The following is a 26,053-nucleotide window of genomic DNA, read 5'->3' as shown; positions in this document are numbered from 1 at the left end:
CAAAAGCTCACTTCTAAAAACGTATCAACAAGTGAGACAACACAGCCCATATAAAAGCCCACTTCTAAAAACGTATCAACAAGGGAGACAACACAGCCCATATAAATGCCCACTTCTAAAAACGTATCAAGGGCGTCACAGCCCATATAAAAGCTCACTTCTAAAAACGTATCAACAAGGGAGACAACACAACCCATATAAAAGCCCACTTCTAAAAACGTATCAACAAGGGAGACAACACAGCCCATATAAAAGCCCACTTCTAAAAACGTATCAACAAGGGAGACAACACAGCCCATATAAAATGCCCACTTCTAAAAACGTATCAACAAGGGCGTCGCGGCGGCCCATGAACACAGGAGCAGGTGACACATGACACCGCTCACCTCTTTGTACTGGCAGAAAGGCACAAACTGCACGATGTCGCGCTCGGCAATGTTCCCAGTGGGACCACGCAGCGGTCGCTCCTTGCTGTCCTCCAGCTCTTTCATGCTGGAGAAGTTTCCGTTGCCCACCCCGACAATGATGATGGACATGGGCAGTCCTGATGCCGTCACGATCGCCTCTTTTGTCTCATCGATGTCGTTCGCACCTCCGTCCGTCAGTAACAGCAGTATGAAGTATGCCTGCAACTCGAAAGAGAGATGAAATAACACAACTATGGTGTGGAGTCTGTTGTGGACTTCTTTTTTTTTTTTACCCCCTCCTGGAATGTTCAGAATTTGTTGTTGTTATGTTTCTGGGTGTGTGTGTGTGTGTGTGTGTGTGTGTGTGTGTGTGTGTGTGTGTGTGTGTGTGTGTGTGTGTGTGTATGGTTGTTGTTTTTTTATTTATGATGTTATGATCTTACAACAGTTCATTTCCTGCTTAGTCCTTTATTTATACCAATCGTCCAGGAGAAGTGAAAGCCTTGTTATTTTTCTTTTCTTTTTTTTCTTCTTTTATTTTCCTAATCACAACACACAAAACTGTCCACAAAACATCATTCACTAATCCCAAAAACACAAAACTGTCCACAAAACATCACTCACTAATCCCAACACACAGAACTGTCCACAAAGCAACATCACTCACTAATCCCAACACACAAAACTGTCCACAAAACATCATTCACTAATCCCAACACACAAAACTGTCCACAAAACATCACTCACTAATCCCAACACACAGAACTGTCCACAAATCAACATCTCTCACTAATCCCAACACACAAAACTGTCCACAAAACATCATTCACTAATCCCAACACACAAAACTGTCCACAAAACATCACTCACTAATCCCAACACACAGAACTATCCACAAAACATCACTCACTAATCCCAACACATAGAACTTTCCACAAAACAACATCATTCACTAATCCCAACACACAAAACTGTCCACAAATCAACATCACTCACTAATCCCAACACACAAAAGTGTCCACGAAACATCACTCACTAATCCCAACACACAGAACTGTCCACACAACATCACTCACTAATCCCAACACACAAAACTGTCCACAAAACATCACTCACTAATCCCAACACACAGAACTGTCCACACAACATCACTCACTAATCCCAACACACAAAACTGTCCACAAAACAACAACACTCACTAATCCAACACACAGAACTGTCCACAAAACATCACTCACTAATCCCAACACACAGAACTGTCCACACAACATCACTCACTAATCCCAACACACAGAACTGTCCACAAAACAACATCACTCACTAATCCAACACACAGAACTGTCCACAAAACATCACTCACTAATTCCAACACACAGAACTGTCCACAAAACAACATCACTCACTAATCCCAACACACAGAACTGTCCACAAAACAACATCACTCACTAATCCCAACACACAAAACGTTCCACAAAACATCACTCACTAATCCCAACACACAGAACTGTCCACAAAACAACATCACTCACTAATCCCAACACACAAAACTGTCCACAAATCAATATCACTCACTAATCCCAACACACAGAACTTTCCACAAAACATCACTCACTAATCCCAAAACACAAAACTGTCCACAAAACATCACTCACTAATCCCAACACACAAAACTATCCACAAAACATCACTCACTAATCCCAACACACAGAACTTTCCACAAAACATCACTCACTAATCCCAACACACAGAACTTTCCACAAAACAACATCACTCACTAATCCCAACACAAAAAACTGTCCACAAAACATCACTCACTAATCCCAACACACAAAACATCACTCACTAATCCCAACACACAAAACTGTCCACAAAACAACATCACTCACTAATCCAACACACAGAACTGTCCACAACAACATCACTCACTAATCCAACACACAGAACTGTCCACACAACATCACTCACTAATCCAACACACAGAACTGTCCACAAAACAACAACACTCACTAATCCAACACACAGAACTGTCCACAAAACATCAGTTACTAATTCAAACACACAGAACTGTCCACAAAACAACATCACTCACTAATCCAACACACAGAACTGTCCACAAAACAACATCACTCACTAATCCAATACACACAACTGTCCACAAAACATCACTCACTAATCCAACACACAGAACTGTCCACAAAACAACATCACTCACTAATCCAACACACAGAACTGTCCACAAAACAACATCACTCACTAATCCAACACACAGAACTGTCCACAAAACAACATCACTCACTAATTCCAACACACAGAATTGTCCACACAACAACATCACTCACTAATCCCAACACACAGAACTTTCCACAAAACAACATCACTCATTAATCCCAACACACAAAACGTTCCACAAAACATCACTCACTAATCCCAACACACAGAACTGTCCACAAAACAACATCACTCACTAATCCAACACACAGAACTGTCCACACAACAACAACACTCACTAATCCAACACACAGAACTGTCCACAAAACAACAACACTCACTAATCCAACACACAGAACTGTCCACAAACCAACGTCACTCACATGCGCCCCTTTCTGCGTCTCTTTGATCTTGGCTTCAGAGGCGAAAGAAAGGACGCGGTTGATGATGGGGGCGAAGAGGGTGGGTCCGCACAGCCTGACCTGCTGGATGCACTGGTAGTAGGCATCCAGCACTCCACTGACCCCTGCACCAAAGCGGAACAGGCCTGTTGAACTCATTCCAAAGACGCTGCCGTCACCACGCCTTGGTCAGTTTCACGTCACAGTGAAGCGGCCACCACGTGTCAGTGTGTTTCACGTCACAGTGAAGCGGCCACCACGTGTCAGTGTGTTTCACGTCACAGTGAAGCGGCCACCACAGGTCAGTGTGTTTCACGTCACAGTGAAGCCGTCACCACGTCACGTCACAGTGAAGCCGTCACATGTCAGTGTGTTTCACGTCACAGTGAAACTGTCACATGTCAGTGTGTTTCACGTCACAGTGAAGCTGTCACATGTCAGTGTGTTTCATGTCACAGTGAAGCCGTCACATGTCAGTGTGATTCACGTCACAGTGAAGCTGTCACCATGTGTCAGTGTGTTTCACGTCACAGTGAAACTGTCACATGTCAGTGTGTTTCACGTCACAGTGAAGCTGTCACATGTCAGTGCGATTCACGTCACAGTGAAGAACAAAATACGAATGAGAAAATGCAGGGGTGGGGGCTAATTCCATTTTAAGCCATGAAAATGATCTAAATAAATGAATCAATCAATCAATACAGAAAGGAATAAAAACACTGGGTACATCTGCGTTGAACGTCTCTTGTCATTTTTTGCTGGGGCGGCGTCAAGCACCTGTGGTCGGTATGAACCGTTCTGTGTTTAGTCTGCAACATTGTTTCACTTGTCACTGCCTGACAGGGGCCCACGTGAAGTGTGCTGTGTCAGGCTGTGCACACCGGTGCTTCTACAAAGCGGCGATGTTCCTCCCTTTGTCTGTCAGAAACTGACACGTGCACTCACCAGAGGGAAAACAAAAGAATGCAGTAATAGTATACATTTAGTAATAGTATATATTTTTCTCTTAGAATTGATTAGTGGAAACTGTTGACACGGCCTGTCATACACAGCTGAAGAGTTCTTCAAAGTTTTATCAGGTTCTCACCAACTCACCTGTTGCAGTTTTAACACACGTGCATGTGTACATTAAAGCCACCTTCCCACATATAAAATGACCCAATCAAGGTTGTTTTTTTCTGGGAAGTTTTTTGTAGCACAAACGCAACAACATATTCAGCACTTCCTTAAGTCATACGCTTCAGAATGACATCTCAGTACCTTGAATAGTACATCCTATTCAACTGCATCATTGGTGTACATTTGAAAACAATTTCATTTCCAATGACAAATAATAACATCCAATATTAATTATTACAATTGTAATTTCAACAAAGGACATGGATTAAACTGTGCTGTCAGTACACACACACACACACACACACACGCACGTGTGTGTGTGTGTGTGTGTGTGTGTGTGTGTGTGTGTGTGTGTGTGTGTGAATAATCAAAGACAGTAACAAAATCCATTCAAACATTCAACAACTCAACGTGGACACTCCTCAAATTGTTCTCACCATGGCAGTAGGGATTTTCAGGTTTCAGATTGACGGCAAATTCATGTTGCACTTCGTCAAAATCTGGAGGCAACTTGGCACCGAAGCCCAGCACCGGATACTGTTTGTCTCTGTCACAAGTAAATATATATATATATATATATATATATATATATATATATATATATATATATATATATATATAAAAGAAAAAAGTCACATAACAAACTTTTTCTTTGATAGAGGAGGAAGAAAATGCATGTAACACACACACACACACACACACACACATACTTTGACGTGTTTTTGCAATTAAGAATCAAATAATTACATCTTCAAAAGTAGGGTGGTCCTCATGCTTCATGGCCAGAAAAAGCACTACCTTAGTGATTATGGTAAGCATGGCCAGAACAAGCACTACCTTAGTAATTATGGTAATCATGGCCAGAAAAAGCACTACCTTAGTAAATTATGGTAATCATGGCCAGAAAAGTAATTATGGTAATCATGGCCAGAAAAGTAATTATGGTAATCATGGCCAGAAAAGTAATTATGGTAATCATGGCCAGAAAAAGCACTACCATAGTAATTATGGTAATCATGGCCAGAAAAGTAATTATGGTAATCATGGCCAGAAAAGTAATTATGGTAATCATGGCCAGAAAAAGCACTACCTTAGTAATTATGGTAATCATGGCCAGAAAAGTAATTATGGTAATCATGGCCAGAAAAAGCACTACCTTAGTAATTATGGTAATCATGGCCAGAAAAGTAATTATGGTAATCATGGCCAGAAAAGTAATTATAGTGATCATGGCCAGAAAAAGCACTACCTTAGTAACTATGGTAATCATGGCCAGAAAAGTAATTATGGTAATCATGGCCAGAAAAGTAATTATGGTAATCATGGCCAGAAAAAGCACTACCTTAGTAATTATGGTAATCATGGCCAGAAAAGTAATTATGGTAATTATGGCCAGAAAAGTAATTATGGAAATCATGGCCAGAAAAAGCACTACCTTAGTAATTATGGTAATCATGGCCAGAAAAATAATTATGGTAATCATGGCCAGAAAAAGCACTACCTTAGTAATTATGGTAATCATGGCCAGAAAAGTAATTATCGTAATCATGGCCAGAAAAAGCACTACCTTAGTAAATTATGGTAATCATGGCCAGAAAAGTAATTATGGTAATCATGGTCAGAAAAAGCACTACCTTAGTTATTAGCTCCTGGCTTTGAATGGCTAACCCTTCCCCCTCACACCCCCCTCCACTCCAGCTCCTGGCTTTGAATGGCTAACCCTTCCCCCTCACACCCCCCTCCACTCCAGCTCCTGGCTTTGAATGGCTAACCCTTCCCCCTCACACACCCCTCCACTCCAGCTCCTGGCTTTGAATGGTTAACCCTTCCCCCTCACACCCCCCTCCACTCCAGCTCCTGGCTTTGAATGGCTAACCCTTCCCCCTCACACACCCCTCCACTCCAGCTCCTGGCTTTGAATGGTTAACCCTTCCCCCTCACACCCCCTCCACTCCAGCTCCTGGCTTTGAATGGTTAACCCTTCCCCCTCACACCCCCCTCCACTCCAGCTCCTGGCTTTGAATGGCTAACCCTTCCCCCTCACACCCCCCTCCACTCCAGCTCCTGGCTTTGAATGGTTAACCCTTCCCCATCACACACCCCTCCACTCCAGCTCCTGGCTTTGAATGGTTAACCCTTCCCCCTCACACCCCCCTCCACTCCAGCTCCTGGCTTTGAATGGCTAACCCTTCCCCCTCACACCCCCCTCCACTCCAGCTCCTGGCTTTGAATGGCTAACCCTTCCCCCTCACACCCCCCTCCACTCCAGCTCCTGGCTTTGAATGGCTAACCCTTCCCCCTCACACCCCCCTCCACTCCAGCTCCTGGCTTTGAATGGCTAACCCTTCCCCCTCACACCCCCCTCCACTCCAGCTCCTGGCTTTGAATGGCTAACCCTTCCCCCTCACACACCCCTCCACTCCAGCTCCTGGCTTTGAATGGTTAACCCTTCCCCCTCACACCCCCCTCCACTCCAGCTCCTGGCTTTGAATGGCTAACCCTTCCCCCTCATCCTCATCTCACTGCCCTCAGCCCACAGCTGGTTTGTGTGTGTGTGTGTGTGTGTGTGCGCGCGCGCGCGCGGGGTGGGGGGAGAGAGGGGCGCAAGTGTGTGTTTAATGTCTTTGCAAAATCGTTTTCAAAATAATGAAGGAGTTACACAGCACAGTACAGCACAACACAGTATACCACAATATAACAGCACAGCGCAGCACAGCACAGCATGACAACACAGTATACCGCAATACAACAACACAGCACAGTGTAACACAGCACACTACAGCATAACACAAAATCAACACACGGTAACGTTCAGATGAAGCGACAGACTCACGTGTCATAGTCTTCACAGATAGTACCCACTGCACGGATTGTTGTCATGTAATCGTTGGGGCCAGTGAGACTGATGTAGTGGCGGGATTTTCGGTCTCCAGGGCTGCCATTGGACACTGTGAAATCAATGCCCACCTGTGGTCACACACATGCAGTGATGATAACAGTGATAATGATCACAGGACTTAACATTGCACCAACATCTCACATTCTTTTTATTCCGTGAGCTCTTTGTGCGCACAAATTACTGAATGTAAATCAGAGCAAAGAGCAATGTCTAAACATGTTTTCAATCCACAAGGCTGCATGATGCAGTGTGTGTGGCACAGAATTCCAGTGTGTTGGACCTGCAAAGGAAAAGACCTTTCTCTATACATGAGAATACAAACTAATTTCTATGTTCTGTGAACTACTCGTTTTTTTTCTGCAGCATACATGCAGTCTGTATTTTCCATTACAAACCAACATAACCATTTTCTGCACTTGTATTTTGTTACATTCTTAACTATTTTCTATCCCTATATACTGTCACATAAATAATCATTTCCGAAAGCTATTTTCTGCGAGACGCATATCATTTTCAATATTCTGTGGCATACGTAACTATTTTGTACACGTATGTTTTATTTGGTATTCACTTTCATTCTGCATAGCTGTAGTAGGAGGAAGGTGGCAGAATGGTTAAGACGCTCAGCTGCCAATACAGAGAGTCCGTGAGGGTGTGGGTTCGAATCCCGCTCTCGCCCTTTCTCCTAAGTTTGACTGGAAAATCAAACTGACCGTCTAGTCTTTCGGATGAGACGATAAACCGAGGTCCCGTGTGCAGCACGCACTTGGCGCACTGAAAAAGAACCCATGGCAACGAGAGTGTTGTCCTCTGGCGAAATTACGTAAAATGAAATCCACTTTCATAGGTACACAAATATGTAAGCATGCACTCAAGGCCTGACTAAGCGCGTTGGGTTATGCTGCTGGTCGGGCATCTGCTCGGCAGATGTGGTGTAGCGTGTATGGATGTAAGACATTCGTGTCTATTTAGTGTAAAAATATAATGTGACATACATGACTATTTTCTAAACCGAATACCAAATTTAAAAAATGAAATAACATCATGTCTGATCCCAGCTATGTACTACCTTTGCCACATCCGCCAGTAGACAAATCTATTGTGCAATGGTGATTTTCTTCCTCATGAGTCTGAAGTGGCACCCACTTTAATTCATGTGTAAAAAGTGAATGTTGAAAACACGAAACATGTAAATGTGGAGCACAGACAAATCGTGGAAAGAGTCCACTGCCAAAGTGTAGAACAAAATAAAAGTCTGATAACGACTGTGTAAGTAATTGGCATACCACACACTGACGCAACAATAATGATTTCGGTAGTTTTGATGTCACACATACACACAGAAATCGCAAACTTAATGCGCTCTAAATGTAGGTATGTTTTGATTAAACTGAAGTGAGCACATAGATCTCTAAGTCATTGTATTACATGTATTTATGATGTATTGACTAAACCTACACAAGCTGATAAATCTCTAAATGGTTGTCTTGTATGCATTTATAATGTATCAATTAAACCGATATGAGCTCATAGACCTCCAGATTATTGTATTGGCGCATGTAGGATTCGACGGATCCCACACGCTCACATTTTCTTGCCTCATATGTGGAAGCGTTACCACTTACAGTGATAGCCTAGAGGTAACGCGTCCGCCCAGGAAGCGAGAGAATCTGAGCGAGCTGGTTCGAATCACGGTTCAGCCGCCGATATTTTCTCCCCCTCCACTAGACCTTGAGTGGCGGTCTGGACGCTAGTCATTCGAATGAGACGATAAACCGAGGTCCTGTGTGCAGTATGCACTTAGCGCACGTAAAAGAACCCACGGCAACAAAAGGGTTGTTCCTGGCAAAATTCTGTAGAAAAATCCACTTTGATAGGAAAAACAAATAAAACTGCACGCAGGAAAAAATACCAAAAAATGGGTGGTGCATAGTATAGCGACGCGCTCTCCCTGGGGAGAGCAACCCGAATTTCATTCAGAGAAATCTGTTGTGACAAAAAGAAATACAAATACAAATACAAAATATTTCGCCACCACTCCACAAATAGCAGAAGAGTGCGACAAAGAAATGGTTCACCATCATCATCATCATCATCATCTTGTTTTGGATGGCTTACTGAGTTACTCACAGTGAAGTTGATCTCCATGCCCCCCGACACGAAGTCCAGGAAGCTGTATGGCCTGATCATCTGAAAGGTGTGAGAACGACTGTCAGTGTGTGTCAGACTGCCGTGTGACACGTGCAGAACGTCTGTCAGTGTGTGTCAGACTGCCGTGTGACACGTGCAGAACGTCATCCCAGTGTGTGTCAGACTGCCGTGTGACACGTGCAGAACGTCTGTCAGTGTGTGTCAGACTGCCGTGTGACACGTGCAGAACGTCATCCCAGTGTGTGTCAGACTGCCGTGTGACACGTGCAGAACGTCATCCCAGTGTGCGTCAGATTGCCGTGTGGCACGTGCAGAACGTCTGTCAGTGTGTGTCAGACTGCCGTGTGACACGTGCAGAACGTCATCCCAGTGTGTGTCAGACTGCTGTGTGACACGTGCAGAACGTCATCCCAGTGTGCGTCAGATTGCCGTGTGGCACGTGCAGAACGTCTGTCAGTGTGTGTCAGACTGCCGTGTGACACGTGCAGAACGTCATCCCAGTGTGCGTCAGATTGCCGTGTGGCACGTGCAGAACGTCTGTCAGTGTGTGTCAGACTGCCGTGTGGCACGTGCAGAACGTCATCCCAGTGTGTGTCAGACTGCCGTGTGACACGTGCAGAACGTCATCCCAGTGTGCGTCAGATTGCCGTGTGGCACGTGCAGAACGTCTGTCAGTGTGTGTCAGACTGCCGTGTGACACGTGCAGAACGTCTGTCAGTGTGTGTCAGACTGCCGTGTGACACGTGCAGAACGTCATCCCAGTGTGAGTCAGACTGCCGTGTGACACGTGCAGAACGTCATCCCAGTGTGTGTCAGATTGCCGTGTGGCACGTGCAGAACGTCTGTCAGTGTGTGTCAGACTGCCGTGTGACACGTGCAGAACGTCATCCCAGTGTGCGTCAGATTGCCGTGTGGCACGTGCAGAACGTCTGTCAGTGTGTGTCAGACTGCCGTGTGGCACGTGCAGAACGTCATCCCAGTGTGTGTCAGATTTCCGTGTGGGACGTGCAGAACGTCATCCCAGTGTGTGTCAGATTGCCGTGTGGCACGTGCAGAACGTGTGTCAGTGTGTGTCAGACTGCCGTGTGGCACGTGCAGAACGTCATCCCAGTGTGTGTCAGACTGCCGTGTGACACGTGCAGAACGTCTGTCAGTGTGTGTCAGACCGCCGTGTGGCACGTGCAGAACGTCTGTCAGTGTGTGTCAGAATACCGTGTGGCACGTGCAGAACGTCATCCCAGTACACACAACCACCAGCAAAAAAAAAAAAAAAAAAAAAAAGTGTACGTGCGTGTGTGTGTGTGTGCGTGTGTGTTCGTTCTTTAGTTTAACGTCTTTTCACTGTAAGTGATATTAGACGAGGGAAGGAAAAAAATCGAGTGGGAGGAGGAGGGGGGGGGGGGAATTACTGTGTACAGTAAGTGAAAGTGTGTGTGTGTGTGTGTGTGTGTGTGCTTGCAAGTGTGTGCATTTGTGCATGGGGGAGGGGTTGGTAGGAGGGTGGGGTAGCGTGGGGATATGAGAGGGGTTTTGCAGTGTGTTTAAGAGGGTTGTTGGGGGGTGGAGGGTAGTGGAGGGACAGATATGGAGGAAGGATTAGGTGAGTTAGGTGAGAGTGAAGGGGGTGAGGTTGTGTGTGTGTGTGTGTGTGTGTGCGTGTGCGTGTAGAGCTTGAATGGTTGTTGGGCTCAGTTCCTGTCCACTCCCACAGAACTTTAGGGAACACTCACTCTGCAAGAAGACAGGGTCACCACGCCAGAGTTGACATAGCTTTTCGCCTTGTTCTTTTTCTTTTCATTGACACAGTCCCACGATACCTGAGTACACACCCATGCACTTGCATATATATCCACGTGCATACAAGTTCAAGCACATGTGTAAACACACTCACACGCCAGTTACGAAAGAAAACAGTAACAAGGAACTAGGTGCCAGAATGGTTAAGACGTCTATCTGCCAAGACAATGTTCGTGAGGGTCTGGGTTCGAATCTCGCTCTCACCCTTTCTCCCTAGTTTGACTGCAGAATCAAACTGAGCATCAAGTCATTCACATAAGGTGATAAACCGAGCTCCCGTGTGCAGCACGTAGTTGGTGCACTGAAATAGAACCCGTGACACAACATTTTTGTCCTCTGGCAAAATCATTCAAAAATAAATTCACTGTCATAGGTACACAAAATGTATATGCATGGCGCATATGGTTTTGTCCGAACGCAGTGACCCCTCCTTGAGAAACTGAAACTGATGACTTCTTCTTCTTCTTCTTCTTCTTCTTATTCGTTCGTGGGCTGCAACTCCCACGTTCACTCGTATGTACACGAGTGGGCTTTTGCGTGTATTAACGTTTTTACCCCATCATGTAGGCAGCCATTCTCCGTTTTCGGGGGTAGTCAGTGATTAAAACATTGCACTAAATCCACCACAGTGGCACGCCTCAATTCAGAATTGTGCCTAACATATGTATCTGTTTTCTGTTTTCCATCTGCATTCATCAGTTCATTCAACATTTTTAATTTGTTTATTACATTCTGGTTTAACGCCAGCATACCTCAGGGGACACGGCGGACAAGGGAGACAAACCCAGGAGACTGGAGGGAGAAGGAAAGTATCTAACACCACATCATCTCCACCAACACCACAACAACACCATGTCAAGATGGTCAGCAAGAATGTTGTCATTCATTCTGGCAGAACTGACAACTTAATTAACCTCCTGAATGCAAGCTCAGCCAACTGAACTCAGCACGCACCTGCTTTCCAAGCATGTGTTCGGCCGCTTTTAACTCTGTAGAATGGATTAATTGATGAATCGAATAATTGGTTAAAAGACAAAAAGTAACAAATAAACAAGCAATCAACAAATAAATGACAATGCTAAGATAAACATGAATAATAACTGAATGAATATACATAATTGATTGATTGATTGATTGATTGATTGATTGATTGATACTCGGATCATTGATATTCATTGATAGATACTAACCATTGTTCATCAACCCACCCCCACCCGCCACCCTATCACCCACCGTCACACCTATCCTCATACCCCCGCTTGTACCCATCCATCTATCCCGATCAGAGACCATACATAACCCATTCCAATCACTGAACCGGACACAAAGTTCAAGGGAAGCAACCCTCTAAGGTGATTGATGACCTGACTTTCAATTCAATCTTATCCCGCAAGGTGACAGACCTTCACTGACAAGCACACTTGCCAACAGCTGTGCCTCCTTTTTGCACACACAAAAAAGATAAATAGATATACAAGATCACAGCCACTCTGTGCGGTTCCATATTTTCCAGGTCAGAAGCGTCACGCGCAACCCACCCAAATAATCGCGGAAGGCATATCAGAAAGTGAAACAATTTTCTTCTTTTTTTTAAATTAATATCCTCCCACTTGTTGAAAAATGTTGAAAACCGACGGAGAGCGTATCATCCGATGTGTTTGTGGTTCAGAACTGTCCGGGCACATTCAGGGTACGTAGGTCTTGCGGCATATCCACTTCGCTTTTTCAACGGTTGTTTCCCTTCAATCGTGTGATCGGCTTGGACATCCGCTGCATCCCTGAACACTTTTGGCTGGTGTTGATGTTTTCAGGAAAATGTATGAACGTGAAGATGTTTATTTCACCGCTTCTGTAATAATTGTTTGTCCGCGCAGTGTACACACACACACACACACACACACACACACACACACGCACACAAACGAGCGCGCGCGCACTCCACACGTGTGCCCCAAAACAAGCAGACTGAATGAGAAGCCGTAACGAAAAAAAAAAAAAAAATATCAAAAAATGAACATGAACAAGCACCCATGGAAAGAAATGGACATGCAAAAGGCATTTGAAAGGAATAAATCAATGAAACACAGGTAAACAAATGAAATACAGACATAAATTCTTTGCATCAGTTGATATATGACTACGGAGGCACTGACTCCAGAGAGTGCATGCTTCAGTTTCAGTTTCACTTTCTCAAGGAGGCGTCACTGCGTTCGGACAAATCCATACACGCTACACCACATCTGTTGAGCAGATGCCTGACCAGCAGCATAACCCAACGCGCTTAGTCAGGCCTTGAGTGCATGCTTACATATTTGTGTACCTATGAAAGTGGATTTCATTTTACGTAATTTCGCCAGAGGACAACACTCTCGTTGCCATGGGTTCTTTTTCAGTGCGCCAAGTGCGTGCTGCACACGGGACCTCGGTTTATCGTCTCATCCGAAAGACTAGACGCTCAGTTTGATTTTCCAGTCAAACTTAGGAGAAAGGGCGAGAGCGGGATTCGAACCCACACCCTCACGGACTCTGTGTATTGGCAGCTGAGCGTCTTAACCATTCTGCCACCTTCCTCCCATGCACGAATTAGTAATCCACTGGTATTATCTGACCTTACTATTTGTTGGCTAATGCAAAGTCAAAGTGGTTTGGAAAGACAACAAACAAATAGTCTGAACGCGTCACAAGCTTTCTGCTGTTTGTTGTTCATACTTTATCATGGCCGTAAAATGTAAAATGAAATGGCACCTGCTTCAAAGCGTGAGGGGGGGTTGGGAGAGGGGGTGGGGAGTTCTTGTATTCCCACGCTTTCTCTTCAAGTTCTCTCACTGCACGAGAAAAAGCGTGGGATCGCAAGAAAACGAGGTCGTTCCCCTGTCACGTGTTCTCGTCAATCATTGTCCTGGTCGTCAGTGTCCGCGTACCCTTCTGCCTCTCTCCTCCTTTCATTTGTCTCTCTCCCCAGACTCATGTTATGAAAAGACAAGAAGCTAACCCCGAAAAAATAAGTGAGAGGGGGTGGGGGCTGCCACGCTTTCTGACACATTGCCAACGATTGAGAGGAAGCGTTGCAGGGGAATTACCATGCTTTTTTTCACTGGCAACCCCACGCTTTCTCTCAATGTGCGAGTAAGCGGGGGATTGCGAGAAAAGAGTGGCCAACCGTGTATGCAAAGTGTGTGGCTGTGCATGCGGAAAGCTTCAATGCAGGAAAACTGTCGCAAGAACACCGTGCTGTACCATTTCATTGCTGGCTTTCAGTATGATATCCAACGTTGTCGTGAAGCCTCCAATGTAGTCGTGAGAGCCAATGTTGTCCCAGTCGTACACCTCAAACTGAACAAAGATCAGTTATTACGGCTACACCTGTCGAAATGATCGTCAGTATGGGAAAACAAAGAAGAAAATTTAAAAAGTGCATGCACGTACACGCATATGTATCTATTATTTATACACATGCGTGCGCATACACACATAGAAGCGTGCGCGAGCGCGCGCGCGCGCACACACACACACACACACACACACACTGACACACACACAGCAGATAGATAAATAAATAAATAAATAAATTAGGCCTATCTTCCTCTAACTTCTTTCTCTCTTTGACGCGTACCAGCTTTCCCCTCCCAACCACCCACATTCCCATACACTCGCACATTGAGGCGCATGGGAGTGCACACACACACACACACACACACACACACACACACACACACACACGAGGCACATACCCTGATATCTCTCTGGTGGTTGCCCCCACACATGGTGTGCTCGGACAGACTGAACGGGAGCCATGTAGGGTTCAGGTTCTTCTCCACCACCTGAAGGCCACACAGACGGACCACTGCTAGGCTTTCATTATCCTCCCTTCCTCAACCATCTCCCCCTCCTCCTCCCCATCTCCCCCTCCTCCCCATCTCCTCCTCCCCACCTCCTCCCTCTCCTCCTCCCCATCTCCACCCCGCCACCCCCTCTCAACACTTCCCTTCCTCCCCCTCCCTATCTCCCCCTCCCTCTCCTCCTATCCATCTCCACCTCCCCTCTTCTCGTCCCCATGCCTCCCCCTCTCCTCCCTCCCCTTCTCCACTCCCCTCTCCTCCCCCCCTCTATACTCCCCCTCTCCTCCCTCCCCTTCTCCACTCTCCTCCCCCCCCCTCTATACTCCCCCTCTCCTCCCTCCCCTTCTCCACTCCCCTCTCCTCCCCCCCTCTATACTCCCCCTCTCCTCCCTCCCCTTCTCCACTCCCCTCTTCTCCCCCCCTCTATACTCCCCCTCTCCTCCCTCCCCTTCTCCACTCCCCTCTTCTCCCCCCCCCCTTTCCACTCCACTTCCCTATCCCCTTTCCTCCTCCTAACCCCCACCCCACCCCTCACCACTCCACTTCTCTCCCCCCCACCTCTTCCTCCCTCTCCTCCTCCCTCTCCTCCTCCTCCCTCTCCTCTTCCCTCTCCTCCTTAGAACAACAGCAGATGTGTAAGTCGGCCAAAGTGCTAATATCTTCACCGTTGGAAAATAAAGATTCATTCATTCATTCCTCCCCCCTCCTTCCATCGTTGTTTGTTGTTTTTTTTGTTTTTGTTTTTTTTTGGTATCGTCACGGTCTTGTTGCAACTCAGTGTTGTTGTTCTCTCTTTCTCCTTCTGTCTTTATGTCATGTGAATGTATGTGTATTCTCACGCGTGCGTGTGTGTATGTGTGTGTGTGTCTGTCTGTCTGTGTTGGTGTGTGTGTGTGTGTGTGTGTGTGTGTGTGTGTGTGTGTTCCGTGGTGTCTGTGCAGTGTAGTGTAGGCTTAGCACAGTGTACAGACCTCATCAGTTCTTGTGGATCACTGCAGCACAATACAATACAGTGCGATAGAATACAGTGCAGTGTCATCTTATTGTAATGCAGTGCAGTGTCACGCTATGTAAGGCACTGTGACAGCGCCGTACAGGTATCGTCTTGTGGACCTCATGTAATGTGATGTGATGCGACGGGATATGACGTGATGTGTTAGGTCGCGTCATACAGCAGTGCTGTGATGTAACATAACGTAATGTCATGTAATGCCATGTAATGAATGTAATGTCATGTAATATACAAACCTCAGTCTTGAAGACCTCCCGCCAGCTGTCGTCCGATTCCTTTCGGAGGACTTTGAGGTAGGGGTCGGATTTCCCCAGAACATCCTGCCACACAATCACCCGTTCAATACCCCTGCAAGTTAACTTCGACACAGTGTAGTGCGATTACTCAATGTGTCATATGGAGTGATTCTCAACAGTGAGATTGTGCAAAATATCCAAAACAGAACTGTTGTTGTTGTTGTTGTTGATGATGATGATGATGATGATGATGATGTTTCAACATGAGAAAAGAAAACCATCAACCAGACAGGCCGGCTACTCTGTACCCGATGTTGTAAAACAATGACTGAGGGACCGTATTTTCATCAAAATTCACTTCGCCATAGCATGCGCAATACTGTATACATCGAGTTGAAAGACATATCAGAAAATCAAATAACTTTCTACTTTCCTCTGAATGTTTCCTTTTTGTGCATGAGGGAGTGTTAGTGACTCTGAACGCCCGAAGTCGGCACGGCTTCCGTTCACTATCCAAACGGCAGCGCGGCAAAAGTTAGCCGACGTCTGCTTCTGGTCTGAATGAGGACTGGTGACAAAAATAGGTGGCGGATATTTCCACTCTCAACCAATCGGTACAACAGACCTAACAAATAAAAGATCATGTTCTCTACTTTTACGTGGATTAATTTTCATTCTGATACATTTTCTTCAATTTATAAAAAAAAACCTGGCCTGAAATTTACCTTATGTTTTGACGCCTTACTGCACTTTCTAAACAAAATAAATCTTTTCCAGTGAATGACCCGCTTAAAAAATTTAAAATAATAAAAAATCGTTCTTTCCTCTTTAAAATGAAACACAAAATAACATGGAAGCATGTTAACCTAACGGAAAAGTGGGGAACTCGCATATGTTTCGATTAGTTTCATCCCAAAGATCTGACTTCATCTATTTTTAGAGTAATGGTTTCAATGCCCGTTTTCGTACGTCTTGTCGCAAAGCTCAACGTAGTTCAGGTTTTGCAGGGGCAGGGAGGGGGGGGGGGCAATTTTTTTCCCGCACTTCCTGCAGTCGACCACCGTTTTATTTTGGACATAAATTACACCATCAACTAAACAACGTGGAAATAATCAAAACAAATAGCCGACATTCCATAACTGTATCACATATCAATAGCATTTATGGAATAAATCACCCATACGAAAAGAGGCATACAACTTTTCATTTACTGATTTGGGGCTTGTAAAAATGATAATAAATTGATTTTTTTTAAGAAAAAAAAGACAGTAATATGGAAGGAACCCGTATAAATCATACAATTATTGCACAAAACTTAGAATCAATCCTCTCTCTCTCTCTCTCTCTCTCTCTCTCTCTCTCTCTTCTTTCTTTTTCAGTAGTTTTTGGGGGCTTTTGGGGTGTTTTTTTTTACATCTTCAGTTGTATGAAGAGTACGACATAACATAAAATAAATAAATAAATAAATTAGAACTACATATCAGGTGTACATCAGTCAAAATTATCCTTCTGTTTTTCTTCGGATGGACAATTTTCAATTCATTCAGCGTTTGATGGGTGTTTACCAGTGTCTGCTGTATGTTGTTCATGGGCACTGTGTCTCTGCATTCACGGTGTGTGTGTGTGTGTGTGTCTGTGTCTGTGTGTCTGTGTCTGTGTGTGTGTTCAGGGCTCACAATGAAAACATAGGGAAACATTTTCGTCTATTATATCGAAAACTTTAATGGAAACCAAGTTTACATTAATCATTTTAGTGAGTATTTGACTTATAGCTTTCATAATTTAAGTTAATCTCGTCGTTTTCTGTTGTTTTCTTTCCGACTGATGAAAGACAGCCAAGAACTCCGTCAAAATAGCAAAAGATTTTAGTGAGAAGTTCAATCGTTCTTGTTCAACTTTGTGACCACACAACATACTTACACACACACACACACGCGCGCGCGCGCATATATATATTTATTATATTATATTATATACATATATAGATAGATATTCATATTTTGTGTTCCCAATAAGAAAAAGTGAAATTATAATATAGTATCACGAATGAAACATGGCCAGTGGTGTGTGTGTGTGTGTGTGTGTGTGTGTGTGTGTGTGTGTGTGTGTGTGTGTGTGTGATGTATACATACATCCATTATCCTTGATACAGTCTTCCTCAGTACCCAAGGTTTGACTGCAAACACATTCAGTAGATTCTGTGCAGGGCTGTGGGCAAACAACAAACCTTTTTATCCAGATTCTTGGCATGGAAATGCATTTCCACTGTCCCCTGCTTGCGTTTTATTTCCTCGGCAATTACCTGTAAAATCACCACACACATTATCACCAGTGATTATCATACACACACACACACACACACACACACACACACACACACACACACACACAGATATATATATATATATATATATATATATATATATATATATATATATATATATATAATGTGTGTGTGTGTGTCAATGGGATCTTTCACCACAACATGAGTCTGACCTAAATTTTGGGTCTGTTTCCTTTTTCTATTTTTTCCCCTCTAGCTGCTGTTAATATTGTCCGTAACAGCTACAACTGCTTGAAAATCAGGTGTTATTTCTTAGCAGTACCAGAGCTACAGTCTGTTGAAGATTATACCCATTCCACAGTGTATTTTGACAAACCTTGGTTTTAATATTTCCCCCAGGCGAGTTTAAGGGAGTTTAAATTTGAAAAGCCATTTTTGCAGTGTCTGTTGTTCTTTGATGGCGACATTCAGACGTAGGTATACACACAGCAGTACGTGTGAAGACCGTGAAGAAAGGTTCTGAACAGCGCACTGAAAGCCAACAAGAATACCGGTGTCGTGGCGAACTGGTTAGCGTTGTGGGCTGACGACTGGGAGGAGGATAATTCGAGCCCGACCAGAAGAGGGATTTATTTGGCCTCTGACCAGCTCCTTTCCAGAGCTATGGGCTCAAACGGGAACACTGGAACCACACGGTCGAGGGTAATCCACTTCATGGTCGCGTCTTTGGGATGTACGTCCCCAGTCTGACTTAGTCTGGCACCGCCAGCAGGGGGCAGCCTAGTAGATGGCGCCCTGTGTATGCTGAATGAGACAACTGAACACCACCGAAGTGGCTCAGCAGCAGTGCAGAGTCTCGTGTGGTGTGTGGCCTCCTGTCGGCCTAACATCGATAGCTCCCTGCGGACTGCCGGCGCTGGGACTGTAATAGGCGAACCTGGGTGGGGCTGTATGTAGGTTGCTTGGGCTGAGCGGTGTGGGGGCAGTGCCACAGAAACGACCTGATTGATTGAGTGATTGATATGGATACTTACATTGCGTCTATCCTCGGTTGGAGACCAAGCTCTATGCGCTTTACAAATACGGGGTCATTTGCACAACAAATGCGCTGATGTGGAACAACAAAAACGAAAGAAATAAGGAAGAAAGACAACCAGTATTTACAGTTCTCTGGCTACATTTAGAAGCGCTCTCTCTGTACTGATCCGTGTCAAACCACAGCTGGCTGTATTCAGATAACACTTACCTTGATGACGCCTTTTCCCGCTTTACGGCCCGGAAACAACTGGAGGGGTGCCGCGTAACATCTCTTGCACACGACCTGTAAACGTCAGATGGTGAAGTGTAATGTGCTGTTGTATAGCGTAGTGTAGTGTAGTGTAGTAAAGTACAGTGCAGTGCAGTGCAGTGTAGTGCAGTGCAGTGGAATGAGGTGCACTGCATAACACAGCACAGCACAGCAAATCAGAGCACAGCACAGTATATTGAAGTGCAGTTTCAGTTTCATTTTCAGCAGCTCAAGGTGGCGTCACTGCGTTCGGACAAATCCATATACGCTACACCACATCTGCCAAGCAGATGCCTGACCAGCAGCGTAACCCAACGGGCTTGAAGTGCAGCTAAGTACAGTGCAGTGCAGCCCAGCACAGTGCAGTACAGCTCAGTATAGCAGAGGACAGCACAACACAACACAGCACAGCACAGCACCGTACAGCACCGCACCGCACAGTACAGCACATCTCAGCTCAGCTCAGCTCAGTATAGCAGAGGACAGCACAGCACAGTACAGCGCAATGCAGCACAGCACAGCACATCTCAGCTCAGCTCAACTCAGCATAGCAGAGGACAGCACAGCACAGTACAGCACAATGCAGCACAGCACAGTACAGCACACCACAGCACAGCACAGCTCAGTTCAGTATAGCAGAGGACAGTACAGTACAGCGCAATGCAGCACATCACAGTGCAGTACAGCACAGTATAGCACAGCACAGCACAGCACAGCACAGAACAGCACAGCACAGCACAGTGCTGCACAGACAATGCTGATATTGGGCCTCACACTTTTATGTATCGTAACATGCTGGAAGACAGAGCTGAAACTACATACACGTCATTCACTTATAATTGAAACTTGAATATCGAAACTGGGGGTATGGGGTGGAGCACGGGGGGTAGCCTCACTCGCAGCTTGTTTTTGATTTTAAAGAAAGCAAGAAATTTGAACTTCACATTACGATACTGAAAAGAAATTTGATCTTGTTCATTTTTTAGATTAGCGTTATCAAATAAAGAGAGCTTACAATGTTGCTTTTATTTATAAGTACGTGATTTAAAACATAAAAATCAATACATGTCCAATGATGACAGAGCTGGGGGGGGGGGGTTCTCCTTAAATCCCCTTTGCCACAGTCAGTCTTTGTTCTTCTTGCGTTTCTGCGAAGTGTATTCACAGTTCACTTCCACCAGTCCATGCCCACTGTGGGCCACAATCTGACGTTCCCACTCTGCCAGAATATATCATTCGCACAAAATCAGCGGTGTGCCACTTTCCAGAAACAGGTTGCTGTACAGATAACATTATGAGCATAGCGAGACTGGAGTTTGTTATGTAAATCCATGCTTTCTCTTCAAGTTTGTTACCAATAAACAGCCGTGTCAGTTCCGGTTTCGCATCTACGCTTCCCTTTCACCCCATACCATAGACCTGTGGGACAGATTCTCTGACTCACTGCCGAACATGTAAGTTCCTAATTTGCTGTCTGAATCCCTTAAATCCTCTGGTGGGTGGGGGAGTGGGAATAGTCACTATCATCCCCTCCCTTTGTGTTCTGGTGTTCGTCTGCACTCCATGAAACGTGGAGGAAGACTTCTGTCTCTCTTCTTCACTCGTCATTTTTCATCTTGATTCAAGGTATCATGAACAAATTAAACTTCCATACACGAGCTACATCAACTTTCACTTGCAATATATTACATTTCGTTATATTCTATCACTTTGTGTCAGTACAGATTTCTCTGTGAAGTTCGGGCTGCTGTATCCTAGAAGAGTGCGTCGCTACAGTGCAGTGTCACATTTTTTCTTTTCTGTTTTTAATCTCTGCCTGTAAGTGTACTCGTTTTCACTGACAAAATAGACTTTTTACACAATGGACACTGGACATGAAGTTCAACGCGTTATCATGTATGGCTTCAAAAGGCCTATTCTCGCAACAGGGATGACACAGATAAACAACTGCTTACATTCTCCAGTTTGTCTCCTCTGTGAAAGAGAAGGTAATGTACATTCTTTAGTTTTTCTCCTCGGTGAAACAGGAAATGTCCATTCTAAAGTCTGGAAATGTCTGTTCTGAAGTTTGTGTCCTTGATAAAGGAGAAGGAACTGTGCATGCTTGTGCATGCAGAGAGAGAGAGAGAGAGTCACACACACACAGTCACACACATGCATGCACACATACACATGTTTCAACGTTGACTTTATTGTGACTGATTTTTTTTCTTTCATCCTCGCTCTACCCTCATTTCCTTGTGGCCCCCTCTTAGTTCACCCCCCCCCCCTCCCTTTCCTTCCCCACTCCTTTACACCTAATTAAACGTATTTTACTGTATTCCTTCTTTCCAACATTGTATCACTGCTTCCAGTCTTATATATCTGGTAATATGTCCGAACGCAGTGACGCCTCCTTGAGTAACTGAACTGAACTGAACTTTATATTTTGTCTGGATATTTTACCACATCACGATCAGTACTGACAATGCGGACCCGTCAGTCACCTATGCCTTTCACTTCTTTTTTTTTCTTTTTCTTTTTTTCAGTTTGTTCCCCCGTTGAGTCACAAGCTAATAATCATATTGCTTGAAAGCTCAAATGGAAGAGGGTTAACACTGACTGACCTGACCAAGTGTGGTTTCAACTTCCCCCAAGAAATCGTCATGACGGAGGCTCGTATCGGCGCTGTCCACGTCGTAAACACTGATCTTCAGCTTTTGAACTTTCTCGAAGTGATAGTCGACCACAAATGTTCGGGTAAAACGAGGATCGAGGCAGTCTTTGACGACTTCAGTACGCCCCACCTGCACAGCAGGTATACACATCAAGTGTCAGTTCATGTGTGTAGACCTGTGAATACACGTGTGCATAAAATACACAGGCTACCATAGACATGATTTAACATGTAAATATAATTATGCATAACCGCAGTGGATACATGAATAGATGAAGTACGTGGACATTATTGTTGTTTCTGAACATATACACACAGGTATGAATGCATGTATACATAAAATGCACGGACCTCGTTACACCAAAACGTATCACAATCAGTGTATGCTGAAAGTGGAGTGATGGCCAAGTGGTATCATGTCCGCCTGGAAAGCGAGAGGTTCTGAGCGCACTGGTTCGATCCCCACACTCCCCAGTACTTTCTCCCTGTCCACCGGACCTTGAGTGGTGGTCTGGACTCTTGTCAGTCGGGTGAAACGTTAAACCGAGGTCCCGTTTGCAGCATGCACTTAGCGTATATAAAACAACACATGGCAACAGAATGGTTGCCCCCGGCAAATTCCGCAGAAAAATACACTAGGAAAACAAATAGATTTGCAGGCAAGGGGGAAATAGCAGCTCTCACTGAAACGACGCGCTCTCTCTGGAGAGAGCAGCCCAAATATAAACATAAAATATGTTGACATGGTTAGATACCTGAATCTATGTCCACCAACCTGTGAACGCATTACAGTAGTCACTCAGTCGTACCTAAACATTATGATAATGCATACATACATAATTACAATCCTGTGATTAAGTTTCATTCATGTTTGTAAAATACTTGTTGTTGGTTTCTGATATGAATTATTTTTAATACAGCAATACTAACGACAACACAACTAAATCAAAACTTTATATATATACATATGTGTGTGTGTGTGTGTGTGTGTGTGTGTGTGTGTGTGACTTTGTTGTTGTCGTTGCTTGAATACAATGAATACAATGTCCAAACAATCATCAGATCTGTACTGCGACTGACCTCTTTATATTCCCCGCCTTTAAACATGTAGAGCACAGCGCAGGGATCAGACTTGGACAGGAAATCTTTGTTCAGTAGATTGCTGCACACCAGGGTCAGCTCCACCTTGGTCTGACTGTCCTCTTCCTGCAGGACCCGAGGCAGGGGCACAGCGCCCGGAGCCACGCCGTAGGGGGCAGCCGTCTGCTTCCTGCCCCCCTCACCGCCAGCAAACAGGGATGGGTAGACGCTCTGGGCAGACACTGGCTGGGAAGCGGGCATGGGGGGCTGGTTGCAGCCTCTTTCAGGAGGCTGCGGCTGGTTGTGGCCACCTTGGTAGAGACGTCTTGGCGGTGGTTGTTCTTCAAAGCCCACCTGACGTCGGATGACCCGAGGACTAGACTGTTGATTGGGCCCTCCCTCATCACAGCTGGCTGGGAGTGGCTGGGCCTGGGGATACATGAAGTGGGGTGGAGCGTACTGCTGGGTATTTCCTCCTCCGGATGCCAGGCCTGAATACCCGTCCTGGGCTTGCTGATCATGAGGATACGGCGCTGAAGGTCTGGCCAGGGAATATCCTGTACCATCTGCTGATGGCTTTCCGAGACGCAGTGACGGACAGTGAAACTCAACCTGCTTTTTCGGTCGAAGACGTGGTGGTGGATAATCGTAGTCATCCGACATGGTGTCTAATTCCTGAACGTGTATTCCCACAGTGATCCGGGTTTTGTAATTCTTCACTCTTAACACTCAGTTGCAGTGTCTGGCCCGATTTCAGACTGAACGGACACGATGAGATTTCTGCCTTCTTGGCTGGGATCAGACGGCAGTGGAAGGTTGGCACGGCACGGGACTGCCCGAGGATGTCTCCAGCCTGACTGGCAGGTCTACTGCTGGGAATAGACAGCACCTGAAAGCCCCAGTTCTATTCTTTGCTTCGGTGTGCAGTCTGCCTGAAATGGATAGGCACGTGGAATGGTGCACGTGGAGTGGGGCACGTGAGTACGTGGAGTGGTGCACGTGGAGTGGTGCACGTGGTTTGGAGTACGTGGAGTGGTGACCAGTGTACTGTGTGTCAGGCCCCGCCGCCACCTTCCATCACGCTCTCTGGACATACACATCACATTGACATTCCTTCAATGAGGCAGAAAGTCTCGCGTGGGATCAAGTCTGTTTGTGCATAGAAAGACAGAAAGACTTAGTGGTGGACAGAGAGAGGGAAAAAAAGGACATTTGTAATCATGCAAGAGAACACAACAACCAACGAGAAAGAAGATTTGTTCACATAAAACTGACATTCGTGTTGTTGGTCTTTTTTAACATTCTGGTTGAATGTTCCGTCAGATTGTCAGCGTTCTTCCACAGAGCAGAACAAGCATGTTGTGTTCCAGGACAAAGGCCGTCTCTTGCAGGACTACCACCCACAAGGTCTTCCGCATAAAAAAAGTATTACAAAAACACACATTTTTACGGCAACGGTCTTCCATAAATAATACATTTTTATCCATATACGGCTAACCTCTCCCTTTCCACCCATAATCCTTCCAAACCCTCTCCCCCACCCCCACACCCCACTCCTCAACAAACAAACAAAAATCATACTGTGTAAAATATCAGTTATACTGGGACTATATACACACAAGACCAAAGACGATATATCCCTCAAGTTCTAATGGGAAAAAAGAAAGAAAGAAAGAAAAGAAAAGATAGAATGACAAACGGACGAAAGAGACTGGAGGGAGAGAAATGAAGAAACAGACAACACAGACAGACAGATAGAAAACACAAACTGCAGCAACAACATGACCGTCACTCCCAGAACACGAACCTACCACTGAAGCGCGTGGTTATGCCGACAAGAACGCCGCTCCGTGTGGAGATTCAGCATCAACAACGTTACTTTTTGCTTGCCACAGCACTGTCATCGGCAGTCAGTGTGTCCAAATTTCCGGGTGTTATGCCGGAAGCAATCAGGGAACTACATACAGCAGTCCCAGCTTCAACAACAACAACAAAAAACAAACAAAAAACAACGGACTATCTGGGCCGCTGCCACAGGGACTTTATTGTAACCCTTGTTACATAGGCTACTCAGAACGATTACATGTTTACATACTCAAAACAAATACATGAACACAAACAATAGGATGCGCTGTTTTATAATTATGTATTATCTGCTTACAGTAAAAAGAACACACACTTTTATCAGTCCCTAATCAAAACCGAAACCCATAATCAAAATCGTGTCAGGCTTCGCTGGAATATTCTTTCAAACAGCACACGCAAGCGTTTGCCCGCACGTTCACATAAACGCGTATGTAATTATAAGCATCCGTCAGTCGATGGAGACTAAGGCCGAGTTTCGCTGAGGGTGGTGATTGATAGAGCGTCGGGTGTGGCTGTACAGACCAGTACGGGGGTCCCTCCCTCACTGTGCACTGACAGAGGTGTGACGCTGGGTGCAGTAGCCGAGTGGTTTTAAGCGTTGGACTTTCAATCTGAGGGTCCTGGGTTCGAATCTCGGTGACGGCGCCTGGGTGGACATTTTTCCGATCTCCCACGTCAACATATGTACAGACCTGCTAGTGCCTGAACCCCCTTCGTGTGTATACGCACGCAGAAGATCAAACACGCACGTAAAAGATCCTGTAACCCGTGTCAGCCGAGTGTTCGGTGGGTTACGGAGACACGAAAATA

At 45.2% G+C, this 26,053-nt stretch overlaps 1 protein-coding gene across 1 annotated transcript in view; it reads right to left on the bottom strand.

The window, feature by feature from the left end:
• Nucleotides 1-25,281, bottom strand: part of LOC143300630 (copine-3-like) — a 29,107-nt gene extending 3,826 nt beyond the window's left edge. The window contains exons 1-14 of the mRNA XM_076614430.1: nucleotides 25,189-25,281; nucleotides 23,378-24,463; nucleotides 22,248-22,427; nucleotides 19,600-19,674; nucleotides 18,297-18,371; nucleotides 16,070-16,153; nucleotides 14,714-14,803; nucleotides 14,220-14,315; nucleotides 10,916-11,002; nucleotides 9,165-9,224; nucleotides 6,969-7,102; nucleotides 4,573-4,682; nucleotides 2,999-3,141; nucleotides 387-626 (exon numbers count right to left, since the gene is read on the bottom strand). Of these exons, the coding sequence (XP_076470545.1) occupies nucleotides 387-626; nucleotides 2,999-3,141; nucleotides 4,573-4,682; nucleotides 6,969-7,102; nucleotides 9,165-9,224; nucleotides 10,916-11,002; nucleotides 14,220-14,315; nucleotides 14,714-14,803; nucleotides 16,070-16,153; nucleotides 18,297-18,371; nucleotides 19,600-19,674; nucleotides 22,248-22,427; nucleotides 23,378-24,040 (2,037 nt within the window). The 5' untranslated portion in view covers nucleotides 24,041-24,463; nucleotides 25,189-25,281. The remainder of the gene's footprint in view (nucleotides 1-386; nucleotides 627-2,998; nucleotides 3,142-4,572; nucleotides 4,683-6,968; nucleotides 7,103-9,164; nucleotides 9,225-10,915; nucleotides 11,003-14,219; nucleotides 14,316-14,713; nucleotides 14,804-16,069; nucleotides 16,154-18,296; nucleotides 18,372-19,599; nucleotides 19,675-22,247; nucleotides 22,428-23,377; nucleotides 24,464-25,188) is intronic.
• Nucleotides 25,282-26,053: the final 772 nt, after the last annotated feature.

Source organism: Babylonia areolata, chromosome 26, assembly GCF_041734735.1.
Source record: "Babylonia areolata isolate BAREFJ2019XMU chromosome 26, ASM4173473v1, whole genome shotgun sequence".
NCBI lineage: Eukaryota > Metazoa > Mollusca > Gastropoda > Neogastropoda > Buccinidae > Babylonia > Babylonia areolata.
This window is presented reverse-complemented; position numbering and strand designations above follow the sequence as displayed.